At 40.3% G+C, this 25,642-nt stretch overlaps 2 protein-coding genes across 2 annotated transcripts; both read right to left on the bottom strand.

Moving 5' to 3' along the window:
• Nucleotides 1-241: 241 nt before the first annotated feature.
• Nucleotides 242-10,994, bottom strand: LOC119630370 (uncharacterized). Its single transcript, XM_038019592.2, has 5 exons — nt 10,398-10,994; nt 4,671-4,890; nt 3,216-3,349; nt 1,967-2,125; nt 242-457 (listed from the first exon to the last, which is right to left on the bottom strand). The coding sequence occupies exons 1-5, from the start codon at nt 10,456-10,458 to the stop codon at nt 297-299; spliced, it is 735 nt and encodes a 244-aa protein (XP_037875520.1). The 5' UTR covers nt 10,459-10,994; the 3' UTR covers nt 242-296.
• Nucleotides 10,995-22,622: 11,628 nt separating this feature from the next.
• Nucleotides 22,623-25,406, bottom strand: LOC105843019 (uncharacterized). Its single transcript, XM_012697945.4, has 5 exons — nt 25,255-25,406; nt 23,922-24,141; nt 23,561-23,694; nt 23,063-23,218; nt 22,623-22,790 (listed from the first exon to the last, which is right to left on the bottom strand). The coding sequence occupies exons 1-5, from the start codon at nt 25,307-25,309 to the stop codon at nt 22,636-22,638; spliced, it is 720 nt and encodes a 239-aa protein (XP_012553399.1). The 5' UTR covers nt 25,310-25,406; the 3' UTR covers nt 22,623-22,635.
• Nucleotides 25,407-25,642: the final 236 nt, after the last annotated feature.

Raw genomic sequence — 25,642 nt, 5'->3', positions numbered from 1 at the left:
TATTACACGATGTTATTCTTTCAAAATGATGGTCGTTCGGAAGCACATGCTAAATTAGATTAGGTACGTTTTTACGTATATATGTACTATTTCTTTAAAAGCTTGTTATTTGTTGGTGAGATTTAACACCCAAAATCTTATTGCGATCGAAAAAATATGAAAAAGGGTTTTTAAAATAAAAATGTTGATTTTTTTATAGATTTATTTTCCGATACTATTAATCTTAATTGACAAAACTATGTTTTTCTTTGTATAGTTATGATGTTTGTACACAGGACAGGAAACAATGATGAATATCAAAGGACTGTTCTAGCAAACAGCTGTTTTATGGGCACGTGCTTTAAGTATTTATTGACGCTTTCGATGAACTTTTCGAATACCGCATACATTGCAGGCTCTTGTGTTGCTGCGGTCACTCTCTGCCAGTTCGCGTTGAGAAGATTACTCATGATAAATGCTGGAACAAGGTTATTTATTATTTGAGGAGAAGATGGTAGACGAATAAGTAATTTTAAATTTAATACTGTCAAAGAACAATCTTATGTGATTATTTTTGAGCATTAATTTAACACGATTTCCAAATACCCACTTCTTATTGCTAAAAGAAAAAAAGAAAAAAATACCCACTTTTATTTCTACATTTTTATCGGCCTTAGTAGGCAAACGAGCATGCAGCCGATCTGGTGGTGAGTGCTAACTGTTATTCTTGGTCATCAGCAATTCCTGAGGCACATCTAAGTTGTTCATCGCTATATACAGTATACAGCACTTGAAGTAAAGATTGAGGATCGTCCACCAGTCACCGTATTCGCCGAACCCAGGGTTCGATGAGTAAACCAACCTATAGACAGCCCACTGAGTTTCTCTCCGGATCTTCTCAGTGGGTAGCGTTTCCGATTCGGTGGTAGATTCAGCGAAGCATTGCTCTTGCTAGGGCCAGTGTTAGCAACACTCCCGGTTTGAGCCCCGTGAGCTCTTACGCTGACATAGCCTCTCAAGGCTATCAGCTTAGGAAGGAGAAAAAAAAGAGGATCGACTTCGAAGTATCCTTAGATGCTCCTAATTTTCAAAGCGGAAAGAGACTGTGTCGTCATATAAATAGGGTTGTGATACTCTAGAGCTTACCCACAGTATACTCTAGTAATTAAAGACCAGCATTTGCCATAAATAAGAATATACGGAAAAGAGCTTTGCTAGTGGTCGAGCGTATTGGAAACCACAAAGCTGCTCTATCCAAAAGGTTGCATGACGGCTTGACCTCAAACTTTAATGTCAATTAAATATCACTTATTCTACATAGTCCCTAATGCGAGTACTTTGATATAATTTCCTTGTACAAAATAAATTGAATCAGTGTTCGGAATGCTTCCTTTTGAAATACGTCACGACGTCACATCACATAGTGATGTGTCTATGCCACTATTGTCACTATATTACTCTTTTTAGATCTGGCCATGCTATGCCATAATTTTTCTAGATCCAAAGATCGATAGTAACCATTTTATTATTTTTATTCACAACGAATCGTTTGGTTCAACACTACACGCTGTCAGTTTATATAATGATGAGGATTTTCCTCCATAATTTTCATGATTTATCATCATTTCTTTTTCACACCATTCCATTTGTTTAGTCTGTTTTTATTGTAGGTGATACTTGTAATGTTCGAACATGTTTTTAGCAGGCTTTCTCAGAATGCTAACACGATATGACATGGTGCTTATGAAATTTTCAATAACGAATACACATGTAATAATCGCCCTGCCTTTTTTTTTTTTTTATTGCTTAGGTGTGTGGACGAGCTCACAGCCCACCTGATGTTAAGTGGTTACTGGAGCCCATAGACATCAACAACGTAAATGCGCCACACACCTTGAGATATAATTTCTAAGGTTTCAGTATAGTCAATACGGCTGCTTATCTGCTTATCTGTTAATAATACTAGTGACGTATAAAATATACTAACCTCGTTCAGGATCTGAATTGTACAAATTGTTGAATTGATATGTGGCGAGTCCTCTTACATCCAAATAACTCATTTTAAACTCTGTTACGTGTATGTAAGAGTTCTCGTTTGGGCCATTGTAGAGCTGCAATCCTCCAGTTAACCCGATTATGTAGTTATCTGTAATGCAATTAGAATCTTTAGAGCCGTCTATGGGCAGTTTTTTTATTGCATAGATGGGTGGACGAGCTCACAGCCCACCTGGTGTTGACCGGACCCATAGACATCTCCAACATCAATGCCCACCTTGAGATATGAGTTCTGAGGTCTCAGTATAGTACAACGGCTGCCCCACCCTTGAAACCGAAACGCATACTGCGTCACGGCAGAAATAGGCAAAGTAGTGGTACCTACCCGTGTGGACTCACAAGAGGTCCTACCAACAGTAATTATGCAATTTATAAATTTGCGGGTTTGATTTTTATTACACGATGTTATTCCTTCCCCGTGGAAGTGAATCGTGAACATTTGTTGAGTACATTTCATTAGAAGAATTGGTACCCGCCTGCGGGATTTGAACACCGCTGCATCGCCCTGAAAACACATATATCGAGCCACATTTACATCTCAAGTGGACAGCGATTTATAATCACGAGAGTTTGGTGAGGATCGGATATCTGTCTCGGTCGGCGTTGTAACGCGTTCCGACCTGGCAGACTGGTTTTGACCCAGCAGGGTGTCCCGGAATACCAACGGTATCACCGGGCAGCCTAGTACGGCGGCCTTACCGCGGAGACTGGCGTTGTTAGTCGTCGACTATCGCCTCGAGGACCCGTCGGTCGGATGTACTCGGGGTGGCCCCTTGAATCTGTTTGTAGTATTGACCGCGGAAGCCCCCCCCCCCCCCCCCCTACTCTAACCGGGTTCTGAACCCGGACGGAGATCGGACGTCGGGTGTAAGAGTGCAGGGGAGTCGTTTAATGCGGTAGGGCCCTAAAAGATCCTTGGGCTTGCGGTCTGCTCCCAACATCTGCAGATTGTCAAGTCCCGCATACCGCGTGCGCCCTCTAGGCGCGGGAGCCTCGCAGGAGGTTCGGCCCCGGACCGAAAAAAAGCTATAGATAGATATAGATATCCCATGTGTAAAGTGATTTATTTCGATATCAAAATAGCCGGAACGTGATAATTTTTTTTCACCATGTTACATCATTATCGTTCCATTAAACAAGAAAGAATGTGTGATAAATTAAAGAGTTCAAAATAGAATTACCATAAACAATTCTGCAAGGTCCATTTCCATCTATATTGAGTGACATTATTTCACCTTTAATATCATAGTCAGCTTCCAGAATGAGACGAGGGCATGTCAAGTAAAATTCCCATGTTAATTCGTTCATGTTAAATCTGAAAAAAAACCCACACAAAGGTCTTTATAAATTTTCTTTCGTTTTCGAAATTAATAGACAAAATTTAAGCTAATTTCACGGCATAATCACATTTGTTTATTTTATTTTATTATTAACTAGCCGTACTCCCCCGCTTCGCTGGGCATTTAAAATTAACATTATTATTTATTGTCATTATTATTAAGGAGTCCAACACTCATTTAAATATTAGCCTATCCATTAAGTACATGTATTTTCTACATGAAAACCAAGTTTCAAGTCAATCGGATGCATGGTTCAGTAGCTATAACGGGACATCCGTAAAAACCACTGTAGATTTATATATTAGTATAGATAGATAATGTTTGGTTAACGTTATTAGTGTACGTCAAATAATTTTTCTCACTCCTTTCTCACTACTCACTCCAAATATTTTGAAGGTAAGTATTCTTCAAGTCTCGAAAAAAAATATTTGCCTATAGTATAGTATAGTTTCTGAAAGCATGGTCTTAGATTAGAAAAGTCAATTTGAACGCTATATTTGAACCGCTCCTACAGCATACAGCCTATAAAAGAAATTATAAGCATTACCAGTATGAGACCCCAAACAAGGTCGATCTAAGGAACGTAGCAGGAACTTTAATGAACGTTCTTATTGTATCATCAATCAATTTCCCAATGAAATTAATTTAGAGGACACTTTAAATACAATTACTTGACACTTACTACTACTATCTGCTTATGGTTGATACAAGTGATATATCTAATCTATTTTGATTTGAATGGTAAAAGAGCCATTGAACAATACAATTGAAGCTTGAGGCTTGAGCCTGACCTAAAGTACCAAGAGAAGAGGCTTTCACTTTGTAACATTTCTATTAACAACACATAACGTCTTTAGGTAACTAGCTCGTCTACGGTAATAAAATAGTTTCGCTCTCATGTTGTCTCAAAGTTGATGACGTCAGAGTATCATCGACTCCTTTGCCCATCTATACTATTATATATAACTAGTGGTAGCCCAGTAGTCAAAATACGACCATAATAATTAATTGAAATTATAAGTTTGAATATTATTACGGTTCTATTGTCAAAGACTTTACTTCTATAATCACGGAATTCGCCAAGGCTACACACTACTAGTATAGACAAATAACATTAAAGACAAACAATATTGATCTACTCTCAATTTGACCACAGACTTTAACAATAAAGAAAAGAGTAAATATAATATGCATTCGTGTGTCAAATACATAGTGGTACGCAATTTTTGTAAAAAAGGGTACAAAGTTTTTGCTTCACGTATAATATCTATACTAAGAAAACTGGTCTATACTCACTTCAGTTGATGAATAGCACAATGCTTCAATCCGTACAAATATGCATTTGTTAACGTATAGTTCAGGCGTTGGGAGATCGATTGTATTGAGTCCCGATGCAGAGGATCATTACGATCTATTCCGAATTCTGGTTTACCATTAACTATATTGTGGTATATGTTGACGGAAGCTTGCGTCGTGCACACCACATCGCTTAAGTCGCAAGGAACGCGTTCGAACGCTGAAAACAAATTAAAATACATGGTGTAATCGTTTTTATCCGAATGTATGTATGTCTAATTGTTTATAACTAGTGTACGGTTGCTTATGCAAATCTAATCAAATAAAAAAAAAAATTATTCAACATAAATGAAAGTACATACTTGTTGAACGTCAAAAGAACTACCACCAATTCACAAGAACTAGCCTCCGTCCTGAGAAGAATTGGCAAGAAACTCAGCGGGCATGTCTTTTTTTTTTTTTTTAATGTTAGATTATTTTTTTAATATTAGATTTTTATTAAATATTCATTTTTACATGAGTATAATAACATAACAATTATTACAATATTGAAATGCCCGGAGCGAGCAACTCATTCCCATTTTGTGCAATCTTCTGCAATATTCAATGAAAGAGTAAAGGGTGTAAGCTGCCCTTTATTAATAAAACAAGTTGATTACAATTTAACTCCGTATATTCACAAGTGTCTGTCGTTTTTTTTTTTTTTTTATTTTTTTTTATGATTGAAGGATTACTGGTGGCCCGGAGGCCTTTCCAGTTTCACCAGGACAGGTGGGCGAGCAAAGGCTCAGCCAGGAGGGGTGGGATTTGCTAACAGCTACCCGAGCGCCTCCGAAGGAGACCTAACAACTCAAGAGTAGCTGCTTCGCGAATGAATTTACTACCGGATCGGAATCGCGACCCGCTGAGAAGATCCGGCGAGAAACTCAGCGAGCTGATTCATGGGTTAGGTTGCACGGCGAACTCTTTGTCGAGTTCGACGAGTACGGTTACCGAGGTCCCTAAGCCTGCTCCTAGAGCTGAAGGCGTCTAGTGCGAAGGTTATTGGATCTGATGGATCCGTAAGGACGTGTCTAGGGCGTCGACGGTGACTGGCTCCTGCATGATCAGGATTCGGGGAGTAGTCAGCGGCGGCTACGATAAGGCGATTATCATGACGCATAGCCTTATCGAAGTACCGTTCCGACGCTGACTTCATGTATTTCTGTATAGATTCGAGGCCCAGGTCGTCGTGTAGGTCAACGTTCCTCACGAACCACGGAGCTCCGACGGCTAACCTGCAAAAGCGGGATTGTAGAGATTGAAGGGTGTCTATGTGTGTGCGGGCCGCGTGAGCGAACACCACACTCGCGTAAGTCATGACGGGCCTTATGCAAGTTTTGTAAAGTGTCACCTTGTTCCGAAGGGACATTTTACTCCGCTTACAAATCATGGGGTAGAGTCTACCGAGAATAAACGCGGCACGGTCACGGACTGATTTTATATGCGGGCGGAATGTCATCGATGCATCCAGGGTAACGCCCAGGTACTTGACCTTCCTGGCCCAGGGTATGGATTGACTAAAGAGAGTAATCGGGGGTGTGAGATTCCTCCTCCTAATACGGGAGGAAATCCGTGTGGAGCTTCCCCTCTGAAAGAGCACCGCAGTACTTTTCGCTGGGTTGATGTCTATGCGCCATTTTCGGAACCACTGTCCTAGGGCTAGGGCTGCGCTCTGAAGCTTCTTCGCGATTAGGGACTTGTTTCTACTGGAATAGTAAACAGTCGTGTCGTCGGCGAATAAAGCTAAATGGGTCGGCGGCGACCGGGGAATATCGTTAACGAATAAGCTAAATAGGAGGGGTGAGAGGACAGAGCCTTGCGGGACTCCAGCTGTGAGAGGTCGTGGGGAGGAGCGGGTTCCCTCGACTCGATATCGAAAAGAGCGGTTCGACAAGAAGTCCCGTATGATGAGCACGAGACTATCCGGCACACCCATGTTGAATAGTTTGAAAATCAAACCGTTGTGCCAGACTTTGTCGAACGCTTTTGCGACGTCGAAGAAGAGAGCTCCCGTGTATAACGGTTTTGGTCGATTAAGCCCCACAAGAATGTGCTCCGTGAGGCGGTGCACCTGTTGAACGCATGAGTGATTTGTACGGAATCCGAATTGTTCATCGATGAGAATGCCCTTGGATGAGACGAAGTCTCTGAGGCGTTTGTAGAGCAGACGCTCATACAGTTTGCCTAGAGACATGAGGAGGCTGATCGGGCGGTAGCTCGTCGGATGATTTTTTGGTTTACCGGGTTTATGTATGCCGATAACGTCCGCTTCTTTCCACACCGCGGGAAAGATACAGTTCGCCATAGCGGCATTGAAAATAGATGCCAGCATCACGATGAGTTGGACGGGTAGAAGTTTAATAACGCGGTTGGATATACCGTCGGAACCGGGAGCCTTGCGAGGACGTAGGTCTTTGATCAAGTCTTTAACTTCCATCGGGGTGACGGGTGGTAACGCATCAGAGGGTGGCAAGGAGGCTCTGCGTTCTACCTCACTGTCTACTAATTCTACATGAACAGGGTCCACGGATTGAGTGCTGGGCGTACACTGGGCTTGCAATGTATCGGCCAGCAGCTCTGCTTTTTCGTCATCATCGAACGCCGTGAGTCGGCCTGAGGGGCCTACGAGGGGGGGCATAGTTACTACCGTATCCGATTTGAGAGTACGAGCTAAGCGGTAGTAAGACCTTTGGGAGGGCGCGAGTCCTTCTAAGAAATCAGACCATCTGGCATCTCGGACTTCGGCGATGCGAGACTTTACGTCGCGTTGTAGGGCACGCATTCGAATACGATTTTCCGCGGTAGGATACCTGTCGTAGGCGCGTATCGAGGCGTTCTTAGCTCTAAGGAGTTCCCTAATATCGTCGGACAATTTGAAGCGGTGAAGGAAGTCCTCCGCTACAACTTGTTTCGATGACCTATCTAATGTCGAGGTGATGTGTGACGTTAAGATGTCTATGGCTTCAGCGGTATCCTGAGGAGACGGGGTAGAGTCCGGGCTAAACGGTAGCGATGGTGGATCAGATTCAGCCAGGCTGATGCTCAGCGTGTGCCAATCCACCACAGTCCTCGTGACGGGAACGGAATCGGGAGCGCGACCGAGCTTCATAACGACGGGACGGTGGTCTGAATCTAACTCTGAAACTACTTCGATCGAGTGTAAGCGCAGAGTTACGTTTTTTAATAACGCTATGTCGAGTATATCCGGGCGATGCGCGATATTTAGCGGGTAGTGAGTCGGGATTAGCGGAGCGACGATATCGAAGGCGAGATTATCGACTAACGCGTCAAGCCGCCTGCCATTCGGGGTTGTGGTGTGTGAGTTCCACCTGATGTGTTTACAATTTAGGTCGCCCGCCAGAATGACAGAGCTCCCCATGCCGAGCAGCGCCTCGATATCACTGCTTAGAACGATCTTATCCGGTGGAAGATAAACGGACGCGATAACGATCGGCGCGTGTCCCGTCAGTGAGATTCGGCACACTGATGCTTCGATATTAGCGAGCGCGGGAGGATCGAGTGGGACGCAATGCAGGGCTCTTCTATAGTAAATGACGGTACCACCACCACGAGCAGAGAGCCTGTCGTTCCTGACCATGTTATAGTTCGCGATTTTAGGGTCACGGCGCGCGGGCTTAAGTAGGGTCTCCTGCACTAAAAAGATATCAATTTGATGGTCACGCAAAAAGTCAGAAACCTGATCACGCTGATTTGCGAGACCGTAAGCGTTAAAAAATCCTATCGTTACGGATAGGGGCTTTATTCTACTTATATACGCCATTGATTACCGGCGGAGTGAGGGGAGGACGTACGTATTTAATGACGCGTATACGTCGGCGTATTCTTGCACAACGGCGATAAAGTGTTGTGCAGTGGAGGCAGAGCGAATGGCGTCGCCCAAAGCGTTAACGCGCTCAAAGTTGATCGACTGAAAGAAGTCGATCGCTAAAGCGAGATTGTCGGACGCGGTCGGAGGGCAAGTCGCTGGAGAGGGACGAGTCGCGGGGACGGGACGAATCGCGGAGGAGGCAGTTGTAGCCGTGTTCATGTACGGCAGCGGTTTCGCCCAGGCCGAGACACTGGGCACCGGCGCCGGAACGAACGCTGGCTTAGCCTGCGACACAGAGGGTGCCGAGGCTTTGATGTCTGGGCTGGAAGCTCGGAGGCGGTTTTGGCGGGCGACGCGGCGATTTATTTTCGGGGCTCGGGGGCATCCGCGGTAATTTGCGGGGTGACCCTGTGTTCGACACAGGACGCAGCTAGGCGGTTCCGTCGCGGTTTTTTGATCGCGAGTGCATAGGGCCGTGGCGGTGTCTGTCGTGTCGGGTGGGCTATGTACGACTGACCAAATGCAAGCGATATACAAAACTGCATACGCTGCGAAACTGTGTCCCTACACTAGCTTTTGCCCGCGACTCCGTCCGCGTGGAATAGTTACTTTGGCATAACGCTAAATTTTACCCCCCATTTCATTTACGTAGAAAGTGAAAATATTTTTGAATTATAGAATGTCAGGAGCCATTTAAACCCCTATTTTGAAACATTCTTTACTGGTGCTTCACTTTTGTCTTGGTCTTACCGTGATGTTATATAACCTTATAGCCTTCCTCAATAAATGGGCGATTTAACACTGAAAGAATTTTTCAAATCGGACCAGTAGTTCCTGAGATTAGCGCGTTCAAACAAACAAACTCTTCAGCTTTCTAATATTAAGTATAGATAAAAAGCTTTTTGTGCCTTCTCCCAGTTATTGACATAGGATAATTATGCAGTCCACAATAAAAAGAGTAATAAATGTATTCTATAATTAAAGATAAAAACTAGCCAAAAATATAATTTAGTTAGAACATGCATCCTAATTGGAATTGATTTATTGCGGAAATAAAATATATTATTGAATGAAACAAAAAACTGTACTAAAATACTAACTTAAAATCGTAAAACGAGCTATGTTAGTAAAGTTATTGCAAATTGCGGATAAATAAAGAAATCAAATATATTTGTGTGTAGTTTAAACGCTTGCAATAACTCCACTAATATTTTACTGATGCCAAGCGTATGGAGAGTTTTAAAAATTGCATTTGGCTCCATACCTACTTTGTGTAATGCAATCACAGCGATTCGGTTCTCTTTATCACCCCACTCCATTTTAATATCGCAAAATATTGTACAATTTATTGGCGCCAAAATGAGAAAACTCAATGAGCAATCATATAAAAATGACAGATTCCAAATTCAAATGTAATATTTTGTTTATTTTTAATTGTAACAGTCTTTATGGCCAGACTAAGTATTATAGGGTTCATTATTCCGTCTCTATTTTATATTAATAAAGACACGATAGTTCATTTATTTAATTGATTTTCTATAAAATCGATTTATGATTAACTGATAGATAGACGACGTACAGTCTTAATCTAACAAACTAGTTATATTTTGCGTTAGCGTTAGTTGATAGTTTCAGAAAACGCTTTAAAAACCGATAGTGACAGACGTCAACATGTGGATTCTCAAAGGATCTAACAGACAAGGAGGCGTTCATTAAAAAAATTGACTGCTTAATTAAAAATAAAAACCTCATTTAAATTAATACCTTATGAAACGGTTCAAATTATATGATAACTTTCCGATGATTAAAGTGAATAAGTAAATGTTTATGTGCATAACAAAATTAAAACCACTCACCAAATACATTTGAAATCAGTAGTGAAATTGTTAAAATTAATTTAAAGTTCACAGTGGTCATCTTTTCAGAGCCGCGCACCCAGGTCCAGAACTTAATTACATATGAAAGTATATCTGGTACGGACGATTTTAAATGGAGCCGACGTTGCTTATATAGCCACGTAACGTTTTTCAGCTTTATGCGTCATAATGTTCTTTTGAATGAATACGTTCATTGTATTTTCTTCAATTCTCGGACACCGTTAATATGAGGAATTGTTCGAGATGATACCGGCATCTCGTTTTTACCATCGCACCGCCCGCCACCGGAGTAGAGTTCATCCATACTACCTGGAGCCACTGCGGTCATCCACAGTGCGTTTCCAGAGGTCTTTTTTGCCACGTACCATCCGGCTATGGAATGAGCTCCCCTCCACGGTGTTTCCCGAGCGCTATGACATGTCCTTCTTCAAACGAGGCTTGTGGAGAGTATTAAGCGGTAGGCAGCGGCTTGGCTCTGCCCCTGGCATTGCTGAAGTCCATGGGCGACGGTAACCACTCACCATCAGGTGGGCCGTATGCTCGTCTGCCTACAAGGGCAATAAAAAAAAATAAAAAAAATATATGATTAAAATATAATTTCTTCAGAAACGTTCTTATTATGCAGTTGATAGTGGTATTAAGAAATTTGATATCAGACCAAGGGATGTCGCGAAGCTTTTGCCATATGCGTTCCAGCTTGAAGGGTCAGAGAGCCAGCCGTCTATGGAATTAGGTAGTCATTTTATATGAATAATTTTAGAAATGGTGTTTGTTCATTGTTTCTCGCCGAATTTTCTCAGGGGGTCTCTATTCCGATCCGATGGTAGATCCAGCAAAACATTGCGCTTTTTAGAACAAATGTTAGCAACCTTTCTCATGCAAAGTCCCGTAAGATCACCCACTACCGAAGGCAAATCCTTCAGGCTATTATCAGTTACGTGGGCAAAAAGCATAGTACTGTGATATTCACAATGATTTTACAATTCAGTGATTTTTCAGTAAATTCCCTGATTTAATACCAATTACGTTGCAGCGCAGTAATATTTTCAACCAAAATAATTCCTTTACTTATTGCCTCATTAAATATTTCAACTACATCTTTATTACCTAAAGAGTAATTTATTTTGTTGTAATTTTTTTTCGAATCTTAGCTTAAAAACGTTGACCTGTAGTTCAAAGAACTGTTAATTAAAATTAGTTCTTTCTGATCTTTTTCCTTTGTTTTATTTTGTGCATGCCTTATTTAAATTTTTTAAGTTTGCGCTCATCGTATTTTTTCTATAGAAATTTTTAATAATTTTTAGAAATTTTTAAATTTTAAATATTTTCTAAAAAAACCTATGAAGTAAATCGTACGTACCACGTTTATTCGACTTATTTGTTGAAATATAAAGAACAATGGTTCTTATTATTATTTTGGGGAAAACGTATTTTCGCATTATAGTATGTATGGACTTGTAATAAAATCTCTTTGGCTATACTATTTGTATCTGGCTGGTTTTGGTATCATTAAAAGTTTAAATTTTAAAGAAGATAATTCCAAATTCAAATTAGGAAAATGTGTGATTTTTATTTATTTTTCGTATGTACTGTCAAGATGAGTGAATCTAATGAAGAAATTCGATGCATTTTAAAATTTAATTACAAAAAAGGTAAAAATGCAAAGCAAGCCGCGAAAAAAATTTGCGATGTTTATGGACCTAGTGCAGTGTCTGTGAGAGTAGCACAAATTTGGTATAAGCATTTTCAATCCGGATTTTTTTTTGTCAAAGATGCACGTCGCTCTGATCGCCCTGTTACGGATAAAATGGATGCCATTTTTGAAAAAGTAGAGCAAGATCGGCATATCAGTAGTTACGACGTAGTTGAAGAACTGTGAATTGACCAAAAAACAGTATTGGCGCATTTGAAAAAAACTGGGTCCACAAAAAAGCTCGATATTTGGGTACCTCACCTACCTACACCTCACGGTGTAGTCATTTGTGATTCTTTATTACGACGTAATGAAACCGAACCATTTTTGATAACTGGCGATGAAAAGTGGATCACGTACGACAAGAACGTGCGAAAAATATCGTGAGCAAAGGCCGGTCAGGCTTCACAGACTGTGGAAAAACCCGAGTTAACTAGCAACAAGGTGATGCTGTGTGTGTGGTGGGGTTAGAAGGGCATTATTTATTATGAGCTATTACCACCAGGCAGGACCATCGATTCTGTATTCTACTGCGAACAACTGATGAGATTAAAGCAAGAAGCTGAGAGAAAGCGGCCGGAATTCATCAACAGAAGGGGTGTGGTTTTTCATCATGATAACGCTAGACCTCACATATCTTTAGCCACTCAGCAAAAATTAAGAGAGCTTGGCTGGGAGGTGTTAATGCATCCGCCGTATAGTCCTGACCTTGCACCTTCAGATTTCCACCTGTTTCGGTCTCTTCAGAATTTTTTAGGCAGTGTCAAGTTAACATCACGGGAGGACTGCCAAAACCAATTTTCGCGGTATTTTGATCAGAAGCCCCAAAGTTTCTATAGCAATGGGATCATATCTCTACTTACAAGATGGCAAAAAGTATTCGAACAAAATGGTACCTAAATACTTTAGTTAAACGTAAATAAACTAAATTAAAAATTTTTGCGAATTTTCTTAAAAAATGCATATAAACTTTTTCTCCAACCTATTATTATAGGCTCACCCACGTCCAATATTACAAAGGGAAATGATACGAACAGTAGTTGTACCAATAGCTAAAAATAAGACTGGAGACCTTGCAGATAGCAGTAACTATAGGCCTATCTCACTAGCTACTGTTATATCCAAAGTGTTGGACAGCATGCTTAACTTTAAACTAAATAAATATGTAAATCTTCATGATAACCAATTCGGATTCCGTTCAGGTTTGTCGACAGAGAGTGCAATCTTAAGTCTTAAGCATGCTGTCAAATACTACACGCGGCGAGGAACACCTGTTTATGCCTGCTTTCTTGATCTGTCCAAGGCGTTTGATTTGGTTTCCTATGACCTCTTGTGGAAAAAGTTGGAAAATATTAAACTACCCACGGAAATAAATAACATTCTAAAGTTTTGGTATGGGAACCAGATCAACAATGTGCGATGGGCTGGGGCTTTGTCTCTTCCGTATAGGTTGGAGTGCGGGGTGAGACAAGGCGGGTTGAGTTCGCCTACGCTCTTCAACCTGTGTATGAACGAGCTGATCGGCGAGCTCAGTAGGACCAGAATTGGTTGTTTCATAGACGGGGTGTGCGTAAACAACATCAGCTACGCAGACGATATGGTGCTGCTGAGCGCGTCTATCTGTGGCCTAAGGCAACTTGTTTCTTTGTGTGAGGGATACGCCAAATCACACGGTTTGGTGTACAACTGTAAAAAGTCGGAGATCATGGTCTTTGAGACCAGGGGTGGGACGCATGATAAAATACCTCCCGTAGTACTCAACGGAACGCCATTGACAAGAGTTTATAAATTTAAATATCTCGGCCATGTGTTGACCCCTGATCTCAAAGATGATGAAGATATTGAACGAGAGCGGAGAGCGTTGCGAGCGGTTAGAGCAAACATGATAGCTCGCAGGTTTGCACGGAGTTCACTTAAAGTCAAGGTCACCCTCTTTAGGGCCTACTGTACTAACTTTTACACGTGCAGCTTGTGGGCTGGATATACTCAAAGATCGTACAATGCTCTCCGTGTTCAATACAATAACGCGTTTAGGGTGCTGATGGTCGACACGTTGGTGACGGCTCGCGGAGCTGACTACAGGACCGCAGCGATCCTTGCAACGGCGGCGGTCTCCACCGTCGTTAGCCGCATTCGGAGAATAGGTCTTGAGGTGGCCCTCCACAAGTCCGAGGCCGTATGCTTTCACCCGGTTCGGACAGGACCCCCTCTAGGCGCGACGCTCATAGTCGGTGGAGTATCGATCGCTGTCCAGCCGAAGCTCAAATATTTGGGCATCGTGCTGGACAGTCGATGGCGCTTCGACCACCATTTCGGTGAGTTGATTCCGAGGCTACTGGGCATGGCAGGTGCATTAGTCCGTCTTCTGCCCAACGTTGGTGGTTGCAGCGTCGGTGTCCGACGCCTGTACCTGGAAGTCGTGCGCAGTATGGCCTTGTATGGCGCTCCCGTGTGGTCGCCCACACTCTCCGCACGCAATGCGGCGCTGCTGCTCCGAGCTCAGCGGGCGCTCGCGGTGAGGGTCATCAGGGGGTACCGTACGATCTCCCGAGAGGTCGCCTGCGCCCTCGCTGGTTCCCTTCCTTGGGATCTCGAGGCCGAGGTATTGGCTACGGTATACCGGCGCAGGACACAGTCCCTGAGTCGGGGACGGACACCCGGCCTGTCGGCTGTCAGTCGGTGGAGGCGTGCTGCGCGTCATCTGGCGTACGCTAAATGGAGGGAGCGGTTGCTGGAAGAAATTCATCAAACCTCAGCCACCCGCTGGCGCACTCTCGAGGCCCTGGTGCCCGTGCTGGAGACATGGTCAGATCGGCGACACGGCGTGCTCTCCTTCCGCCTTACGCAGGTCCTCTCGGGGCATGGCTGCTTCGGGAGGTACCTGTGTAGGGTTTGCAGGAGAGAGCCACATCCGGGTTGTCACCAGTGCGGGCATCCGGATGATGACGCTCAGCACGCACTCGAAGCGTGCCCGCGTTGGGAGCACCCGCGGCGAGATCTCATCGCGGTGCTGGGGAGGGACCTCTCCTTGCGAGCTGTCATTGCCCGCATGCTAGAGGACGAGAGTTCGTGGGAGGCCATGGCCAGATTTTGCGACCTGGTCATGGCGTTCCGCGAGGCTGAGGAGCGCGAAAGGGAGTGGAATCCCTCTTCGGCTCCTCAGCGAAGAAGGCGGGGTGGGCGACGCGGGCACGATGCTCCCGTTAATCTCCCGTAGGGACTGTTGGGTACTGGGTGCGGGGGCGCCTGGTGCTCTGCTGTCGGTTCCGTGGTGAGGCGGCGCAAGGTGGCTCCTATGCGCCACTCACGGTGTCTCCCGAGACGACGTCCTGCGGGATCTTCCCGGGGATTGGATCCCGTCCTATTGTCAGGACGGGTACCGGCGACGGCGAGCCTGCGGCGCGCATTGTGCGGTACCGTAGGTTTCGTGGAGTCGGAGTGGTGGAGCTCGATGGGGTTTAGTCGGTAGTCGGTTTTGCGGGGCGGGTCCTGCGTGGTAGACGCCGGGCAGCGCCTCGCGCGCCTTTCTCAAGGCGTAGTCTCCCGGTAGGAATTGGAAGAAGAGGAGGACTTTGGTCTTCCTCTTCTCCCTCTTCTTCTCTGGAGGCGCCGGAGTCCGACATAACCCGGTCTATTACCCCTCTCGACCGGGTATCCGTAAATGGATTCCCAGCGTTAAAAAAAAAAAAAAAAAAGGGTGCTGCTGATGGTGCTGCCCCGCTTTTGTAGCGCATCAGGGATGTTTGCAGACGCGCACATAGATTGTTTTTACACTACCATGCGTAAGAGGTGTGCATCTCTGGTAAATAGAGTGAGGGCCAGCTCCAACAGTATCCTGAGCATGATCGCAAGCAGGCTGGACTGTATATACATGGGTCGCTGTGGTGCCATCTCCCATGGGATGTTACCACAGTAATTCATTGTGATGTAAATATAACTACTAACATAGGTCTAAGTCTTATTAACAATTTATATGAGTCATGGATACTTGAAATAAAAACATTATTATTATTATTATTTTTTTAAATTTTTATTTTCTCAGCTTATGCTGGTAGTACTTTAGTGACATTTACGGACTCGGTCAAGTAAATGTCACGGTTTCTTGGGGTTGGCTAACTATTGCATTATGTGGTTGATCATATTCTATTTGCAGAAACTTTCGTACAATTCTGCACGTGTTTAATATAGCAGCTTTTTGAAGAAGTATGTAGGTGTTAGGTTTTAGGTCAAGGAGCTTCAAACCATGATGTATATGTTTTGGAATAACACCAGTTGTGGACAATACTAGAGGGACAATGTATACTTTTTGTTGTTTCCAGATTCTTAAAACTTCATCCCTAAGGTCTGCATATTTGTGTATTTTTTCTGCTATTGTTTTTTGTAGGTTGTGAGTATTAGGGACAGCTATATCGATCAGGTAAGTGATTTTATTTATTTTGTCTCGTACGGTAATATCGGGACGGTTGTAGTGTATGGTTCTATCGGTTAGTATTGCGCGGTCATAGTAAATTTTATGAGTGCTATTTTCCAAAACTGTTTTAGGAGTGTATTGATAGTATGGTGTATGTGTGTCCGGGATGAGTTCATATTTGAGAGCTAGTCTTTGATGTATAATATTTGCAATTTGATTATGTCTATGTGTGTAGTCTGTTTGTGCAAGATTAGGGCATGCTCCAGTGATATGTTGAATAGTTTCTGGTTGGTTGTGACATTTTCTACATCTATCGTCTGTTACTGTAGAGTCTTTGATAATATGTTTTTTATAGTTCTTAGTGTTAATGATTTGGTCCTGGATTGCTATAATGAAGCCTTCAGTTTCTGGAAATAGAAATCCAAGAGTGAGCCATTTATTTGATGCTGATTTGTCTATGTGCGGTTGTTCGAGATCTTGAGGATGTCGGCCATGGAGTGTTTTCTTTTTCCATTGTTCTATTTTACAGTTTTCAGAGTTATTTTCTACATTACCTACTTCCAAATTTTGGGTTAGGTTTAGCGGTGTGTGGTTCAGATCATTACTAACTATTGCTTTGTGGATTTGACTACTGCTAGCTTTTTCAAAGAAAAATGATCGTAATTTAGATATTTGTGTGGTCCATAGGGTAAATATGTCGATAAGGCCCCTTCCTCCATCCTGTCTTTTGATTGTCACTCTTTCTATGGCAGATTTTGGATGTAGGCAATTGTGTTTAGTAAGTATAGTTCTTGTTGCTATTTGTATATTATTGATATCTGTTTTAGTCCATTTTATGATCCCAAAGGAGTAGGTTAATATAGGTATCGCATATGTGTTTATTGCTTTTATTAAGTTTTTAGCAGCTAAGTTACTTTTACTTAAAATATGTACCCTATGCTTATACTCATCCCTTAAAGAGCTTTTCAATTTATTATGGTCTATTCCTTTTGATTGCTGGTATCCTAAGTATTTATACAACTCATTCGGTTCCATAGCTGTAATTATTTCATCTCGACTTACTGTGTAATTGCCTGGCTGGATCTTTCCTTTTGCTATATGAATAGTTTTGCACTTATCTAAACCAAATTGCATATCGATGTTTTTGCTAAAATTAGCCGTAGCGTCTATTAGTGATTTCATTTCTTTTGCTGTTTTTGAATATAGCTTTATGTCATCCATGTAAATTAAATGTGATATACAAGTTTCAGTGCTATCATGCTTTAATCTATATCCGGCCTTGCAATTCTGCAATATCTGTGATATAGGGTTTAGGGCGAGACAAAACCACAGAGGACTCAGGGAGTCACCTTGATATATACCCTTTTTTATTACTATTTCTCTACTAGTGATTGTGTTTAGGTGAAGTGTCGTTTTCCAGAGAGGCATTATGTTTTTGAGAAAGTCTATTTATTATTATTATTATTATTATTATTATTATTATAGCAGTACCTGTTATAGAAGAAATCCTGCAGACGTGAATCGCGATAAATAAAGCTCTAACGACATTCTGACCGTCTGATTAATAACACCCATTCGGTGGAAGGTCTTTCCTATATCGTTTCCCCTTGGCTTAGATTCAGATTGAGCGGTGGAATTAATAATAATATTATTATAAAAAATAAAAATTTTGGACTAAAATAGTGTAGTGGGGCTCCCAACCCTAACTCCCAACGCCGTTATTAGTGGGTGGCTCCATACATACAATGCAAATACTATCTACCAGGAAAGGTAAGGTCAATTTCGTTTTGAGAGTCAAGTTTTTACTTTGATTGCATTAGTTGGATGAGCCCACAGATATAAATCAAGACTTGATTTATTATTGGAACCAATAAATCTTGATATTATTTCTGTGGATGAGCCTAAGGAACGACTGTTCTTAAGCTGCTTACGAAGACCGTAGGTATAATAACCACCAATAAACCATCCAACTATAGAGATGTGTCGAAGTCTTGAGTGTCATATATAACGATTGTTCTCACCAAATTAATTTAATGTGAGCTCACGAGCTCCATCTGAGGGCTTTTGCTAATACTAGCTCTAGGAAGAACAGTGCTTCGCAGAATCTACCACTGGGTCGGAATCGCGACTTACTGATAAGATCCGGCAAGAAACTTAGTGGATTGTGTCTATGGGATCGATTAAGTACTAAGAATTGGCATTAATAATGTTTAATAATTAATATTTTTTTACTGGTGGTAGGACGTCTTGTGAGTCCGCACGGGTAGGGTGCTGGCGTAAGGTGGGCTGTGAACCCACCTGGTTTTATGTCTACCAATCTAAGCAATAAAAAAATTTGTAACTAAAAGATTAGTACTAATAATAAGTGGCTGTTAGTATTACGGAATGATAATAGAACACAACCTGTATCTATAGCTTAAGAATGGTAATATACCAACAGTAAGGGTAATGGGACGTTGACCCGTACATTCTGATAAATAGTCAGACCCTCGTTTATAATTCTCTATGCAAAAAGTTTTGAATTTAAAAGTTTATTTTGACAGTTAGTTACTTACTCAATTCATCAAAATCAGTTAAAGTGGTTGGAGCGTGAAAATTTAAAAGATACGCGGAGTTGTTTTCATTTAAATAACAATATTTGCGATGTAACTTTTAACATTTGACGTCAAAATTTAGCTTGACTTAAAATGATCATATAAGATCCGATTTCATTGAAACAAAACTTAATTTTAACAAAACCGAATTATATTTACCTGTGTATAACTACATCAAAATTCGATCACTAGTTCCAGGGATATTCGAGACAACTAAATAGATAGAGAAACAGAAAATAATTAGAAAAATCATTACAAAATTTGTATTCCCATCTTTTTATTATTAGCTTTCTTCAATATACAGATACATAAATCTACTTCCACTGTTTTATTATAACCAGACTAGACGATCACCGAATTTTTTTGTTTGATAATTAGTGTTTTTCGGTTGGTTTAACAACGCCATCTCCTGAAATAGCTTTAGTGTTATTGTGTCTTTAAAGCAGTTAGTTGCTCTTAATTATAAAAAATAGTATTATTATTCGCCAATAGATGTCGGGAAGAGTCATAAAGTTGATTATTGATAAAGTTGATTATTGAAAACACGAATAAAACAACATTTTCTGAAAATAAATTGTAGCTAGATCGATTTATCGCCCCCGAAATCCCGTGTATACTAAATTTTATAAAAATCGGTTCTCTTTATCACCCCACTCCATTTTAATATCGCAAAATATTGTACAATGTATTGGCGCCAAAATGAGAAAACTCTATGAGATAAGTATATACTTAGTCTGGCAAATACTGTTACAATTAAAAATAAACAAAATATTAATTTGAATTTGGAATTTGTCATTTTTATATGATTGCTCATTGAGTTAAAATGATTGCTCATTAAAATGGAGTGGGGTGATAAAGAGAACTGAATCGCTGTGATTGCATTACACAAAGTAGGTATGGAGCCAAATGCAATTTCTAAAACTCTCCATACGCTTGGTATTAGTAAAATGTTTGTGTACCGGGCTATTAATAGGTGCAATGAGACCTCCTCTGTTTGTGACAGAAAAAGATCTGACCGTCCACGTAGTGTTCGTACGAAAAAGGTGGTCAAATCAGGGAAAGAATTCGAAGAAATCCTGTCCGAAAGCAAAAGATTTTATCTCGAGAGATGAAGATAGCACCTAGAACCATGTCGTGTATTTTAAAAGATGACTTAGGACTTACAGCCTATAAGAGCAGGTACTGGTCATTTCTTAACTGATAATTTAAAAGAGAATTGGGTGGTAAAATAGAAACAACTACTGAAGCGGTACGCAAAGGGAGGTCATAGAAAAATTTTGTATACGGATGAGAAATTTCTTACAATCGAGCAACATTTTAATAAACAAAACGACCGTATTTATGCTCAAAGCTCTAAAGAAGCTTCCCAATTAGTCGACGGAGTGCAACGTGGGCACTATCCGACTTCAGTGATGGTTTGGTGGGGTATTAGCTATGAAGGTGTGACTGAGCCATACTTTTGTGAAAAAGGTATCAAAACATCGGAACAATCAAGATACCATTCTTGAGAAGGTAGTGAAGCCCCTTAACAACACCATGTTCAATAATCAAGAATGGTCCTTCCAGCAAGATTCGGCGCCAGGTCATAAAGCTTGGTCTACGCAGTCATGGTTGGAAACGAACGTTTCGGACTTCATTAGAGCTGAAGACTGGCCGTCGTCTAGTCCCGATCTTAATCCGCTGGGTTATGATTTATGGTTAGTTTTAGAAAGTACGGCTTGCTCTAAACGCCATAATAATTTGGAGTCCCTAAAACAATCCGTACTATTGGCAGTGAAAATTTTTCCCATGGAAAGAGTGCGTGCTTCTATTGATAGCTGGCCTCAACGTTTAAAGGACTGTATTGCAGCCAATGGAGACCACTTCGAATAAGCTTTTTATACTTTAAATTGTTTTATATTTATGTATTAAACTAACACACTGTAAAAGTAATAAATGTTATTTGCAATAGAATTTTTTTTCCTTTGTCTCAGTATTTATGGCAGGACTAGGTATATACATGAATTGCTCGCTCAAAGGTATAAGATAATTGATTATGTATATTTCATATGTATTTTTTTGTAACTGTATCCATTTTTTACAGAATCTTGTTCAGGCTAATGCATTATTTAATTGCTTTCCGTTCGATTACGTTTTTATTCGCAAACTACGTGAACGTAAACAAGTTGATCGCTTAAACCTTATTTTAAGAAAAAAAAGAAGAAGAAGAAAAGAATTAAGAAAAAGAAATAAACAATTTTATGGTTTAATTTTTCAGTTCAGTGTTATGAGTCAAAGTCCATGACATTTAAAAATGCTAGAGCTACGATTTATTAATCAAAAACATGTCTGTGATTTCAAATTGGTTTTATTATGATCTGGTACTTAATCCTTGTTCACAACGCCAAATTATTTGATGCATCTGTCGGTATTGATAAATGTTTTTTCTTAAACATTAACGCCACCTATAGTAGATGATCTGATGTACAAATGTTCTTATTATCTGGCTTAGAGGTTATCCTGTGTATAAGACAGACAATGCTTGCAGTGTTACTTCATTATTGTTTTACGTTTTAGTTGTGTAATCTTGCTTAATTTTTCGATAACACATTTTCTATCTATCTATCTCTTAGGTTTATGGCGTTTCCTTTTAGATTTCGCTAATGTCAAGTGTATTTAATACTCTGCTTTCTATAGCGGGCTTCGTGAACGAGCAAGGTCACAGATATTCACTAAGGATTAAGTGAGTAGCTAAGAATGGTACATTCCAAACTGAGGGGTCTGACAGCTGTCAAAAGTATTGACATTTTATAGGTTTCATACTTCAGTGCATTTTAGGCATGCACATTGTCTTGGTAAAGACTGACTAATAGGGCAAGCTATCATTACCGTACTTTTGTTAAGTAGGTCGGTATATTTTGAGATTGATTATAGAGAATTCTTTTTTTTTTCTTGAGGTAATCTGGCAACTGTGACAGTGTTGTATAAATATTGCAATACTGTTTATGAAACACTAAATTGTAGATGGTTGTGTAAGCTCCTTGTGATATTCAACTAAGTTATAATAAATTGAACAAATTTAAAAGCTTTTTAATAGTTTTCCAGTTAATCCACAAACACAATTATGAACCACGCTATTGTAAAAAACATAATATATTCTTAATAATGGCAAAGTTGCGTCCCGAAGATCATTTAGTAGATTTGAAATTATTTGATGTTAAGATTTTATTTGGATTTGATGACACAAAAATCAGAGTCATCTAATTTATTTATATATTATTTTGTTTATATGTGTTTTATATGTATATATTTATGATATGTATATGTATATATTTATGTGTATCTATAAATATTATGTATTTTATATATACACATATGTTTAAGTAATATCACCTTCACACTACACCTACCAAGCTTCATCTCTGCACTCCCCTAAGGTAGACTGTTAGAGAATGCCTATGGCATTAAGTCCGCCTTTATACTTTATGTAGTATATGAAGTTATAAATAAATAAATAAAAAAGAAAATTCGTTGTTTTAATTAAACTTTATAAAACAATTCGTCTAAGGGTACTTTCTTGAAGTAAGTGTTTATATTTTGAATGAACAAGTTCATTGCGAAACGGAAAGCAGGTCCCTCGGCGTACTTGCTGGCTGCCAACCAATTCTCGTTCAAGCGTTTTAATATCTTAGCAGCTAAAAAAAAACAAAAATTATGTTCACTAAAGTTGATTCTGATCACCTGTTCAATATCTGTCAGACCTTGTAGGATAGTAGATATTTAAAAAAAATCTTATTTACCCAGGACCTAACTTTTTAACTTTTTGAAGGGAGTGTGGAAGTTTTAAGACTGCTCGATGCTATTCTTTCATTGTTAGTGCGTCTTAGTAAATACGTATTTATTTCATTCACGGATGCACAATTTCCAATTAATGTTTAGAAAATTATTTTATAAAGTAAAATCTCACCAAGTTCGTCATTATCTTTGTTTATATGGTCAAATCCAATTACAACATTAGTTCTCTCATGATGTTCTATTTGAGCTGTCCTAATTAATATATGCTCTTTGCCAGTGTCACTCTTATATTTTTCAAGGTCAGCATCAATTTGGATATGTATATTTTCTGAAATAGTTGTTATTATTTATTGTTTTACAACGTATTAAACTGTTTTATATATTAGTTCACCCAGTTTATTATTATTATTAGCGGGGAGTGTGCAAGGAATGAAATGATGATCGTTCCTATTTTAGTACCCTCAAGGGATTATACTCAGTTTCCACCATGCCATGGTTTGATATGCTTTTTATCGTGCACACCACCGCCGTTTTTGCAATGCAGTTAGAAATATACAGAGTCGGGAGATATGATGTAGTCAATTGATGAATATCGCGCAGAGGCTATTTCCGTTAACTCTAAAGGTACATGAATAACATTTATATGTATATAACTGCCTAATATACCCACCAGTCACGACAGTTCCATTTCCTTTGCCATTTATAACATTTTCAAACATCTGTCCATTCATTTCGTAATCTCCTTTTAGCACTATCGATGGACACAATAAGTCGTAAATAAACTTTGTTGTTTCTAATTTAAGTCTGTAAATAAGACGTGGTAGAAAATGTTAGGATTTAAATTTATATTTACATAATGTTATTATAATGTACCCCTGAAAGGAAATTGAAAATGTGGCCTGGACACTCGACAGCGGCATAGCCATGTTGTTTACGTCTACAAAAATATGAACTAATCCATTTGATTTTAATACGCTCAAAGGAAATTGAAAATAATAGAATTAGAATAATAAGTTTTGATTGTAACTTACAAAGCATTGGTAACAATGCAATCCTTGTAGCCCGTCATTACTGCATTCCTGAAGATATATGTCAATTTAGGTAACACTCCAATTATTATTTCCATCTTTAGTGGATCTGAAGGCTTAACTCCGAGTGTTGGGATCCCAGCAGCAATCGCGGGAAGAGTTTCGTTAAATGAGTTAGTAATGCATTCTTCATCGTTAAAATCACATGGGGTCCTCGATGCATCTAGAATTGTTGCAAAATAATTTTTGTTTTTAATAAAAAAATCTTCATGCCAATTTGTAATTGGGATTTCCATTTTTTTTAAGTATCCTCCATCCTAATCTATTTAAATTGGCCTTTTGATTTTCCGATTTCTTTTGATATCACTGAGTCATTACGAATCCTTTTGATCTATTACAGGTTCTTTTAGGTACCTCAAGCACCGGTCGCCGTCCTCGCCGAACACGTCGCTGGCAACGAAGGGCTCGACGAGTAAATTAACCCATAGACACAGCCCACTGAGTTTCTCCCCGGAACCTCTCAGTGAGTCGCGTTTCTGATCCGGTGGTAGATTTTGAGAAGCACTGCTCTTGCTAGGGTCAGTGTTAGCAACATTCCGGTTTGAGCCCCGTGAGCTCACCCACACGACAAGGAGAATGTGAAATAGCCTCTCAAGGCTATCAGCATAGGTAGGAGGAATTTTTTTTATCACTGACTGCGTGATGTGAACAGTGAAAAACTTGCGTAATTTAAAAATATATCTAAATCTTTAACTTTTTGGTGTTGCTATAATGGCCGACCGAGACTGTGATGTCATTTCAGTTTTATAACGGAGGGAACCACGTCTCAACGAAGAAGTACCTAGAGTACGGAGGTTCCAATTTCAGAATTCAGTGCTGGAAGTGTGATCTCGGTGCTCTAGTCGTCGGCCATCCAAACCGTCGAGGCAGTGCACCCGGTACACTCGGGACTGTGTAAACCACGGAATAGATGAATAATCTATTCTATTAATAGTATGTATATATTTAATAATCTATTCTAATAGATGAATAATCTATTCCTTGGTGTAAACAAACTGCGACCAAGGCTGTCTCATCTTCTGTTTGAAGCAGATGCTCACCGGCCACAGCTATTTCGCTGGTATCTACACCGCGTCGCATTGAGCGAACCCACATAGTAGTGCCAGCACTGGTTGCAACGAGTACACGGCCGATCGAGGATTGACCTGCGAGACGTAAAATCATCGAGGAGTAGACTGGTGGGTAGCGCCCAAAACTTTGGAGTCCCATATACTTTTTTAGGACTTCGTAGGAGATTCGACCCCACGGTCCAAAGAAAACAAAAAGATCGACTCACATGAGGTTCGGCTTGTCAAGCAGAGGATGAACAGAGTGGTGAAAACCAGCGTCATCTTTGTCGAAGGTCCGAAAATTGAATGCCTCAAAAAACCAAGCTCAGATTAAATATATAAATATAAAACGGTAGACAATCTGATAGTAACTAAGATTAATCATTGTGTTGTTATATAGTTTTCGTAGAATGCTTTGTCTGTCTGTTTAACTGTTTGTTTTGTTTTGTTTTGACTTATTTAAGACTGATTCATTCTAAGCGGTGCACGGTTATTGCAAAAAGAACTTACGTGCTTAATTTGTGGATAATTTATGTATAGAGTTTACTCTTCAGTGATTCTTCTGATCCACTCTCAGTGCTGTTGGAAGCTAGTGATAGCAGCAACAAAAGCACA

This window comes from Bombyx mori, chromosome 23, assembly GCF_030269925.1.
Source record: "Bombyx mori chromosome 23, ASM3026992v2".
Classification (NCBI taxonomy): domain Eukaryota; kingdom Metazoa; phylum Arthropoda; class Insecta; order Lepidoptera; family Bombycidae; genus Bombyx; species Bombyx mori.
The sequence above is the reverse complement of the archived record's forward strand: the minus strand, read 5'-3'. Positions and strand labels throughout refer to the sequence as shown.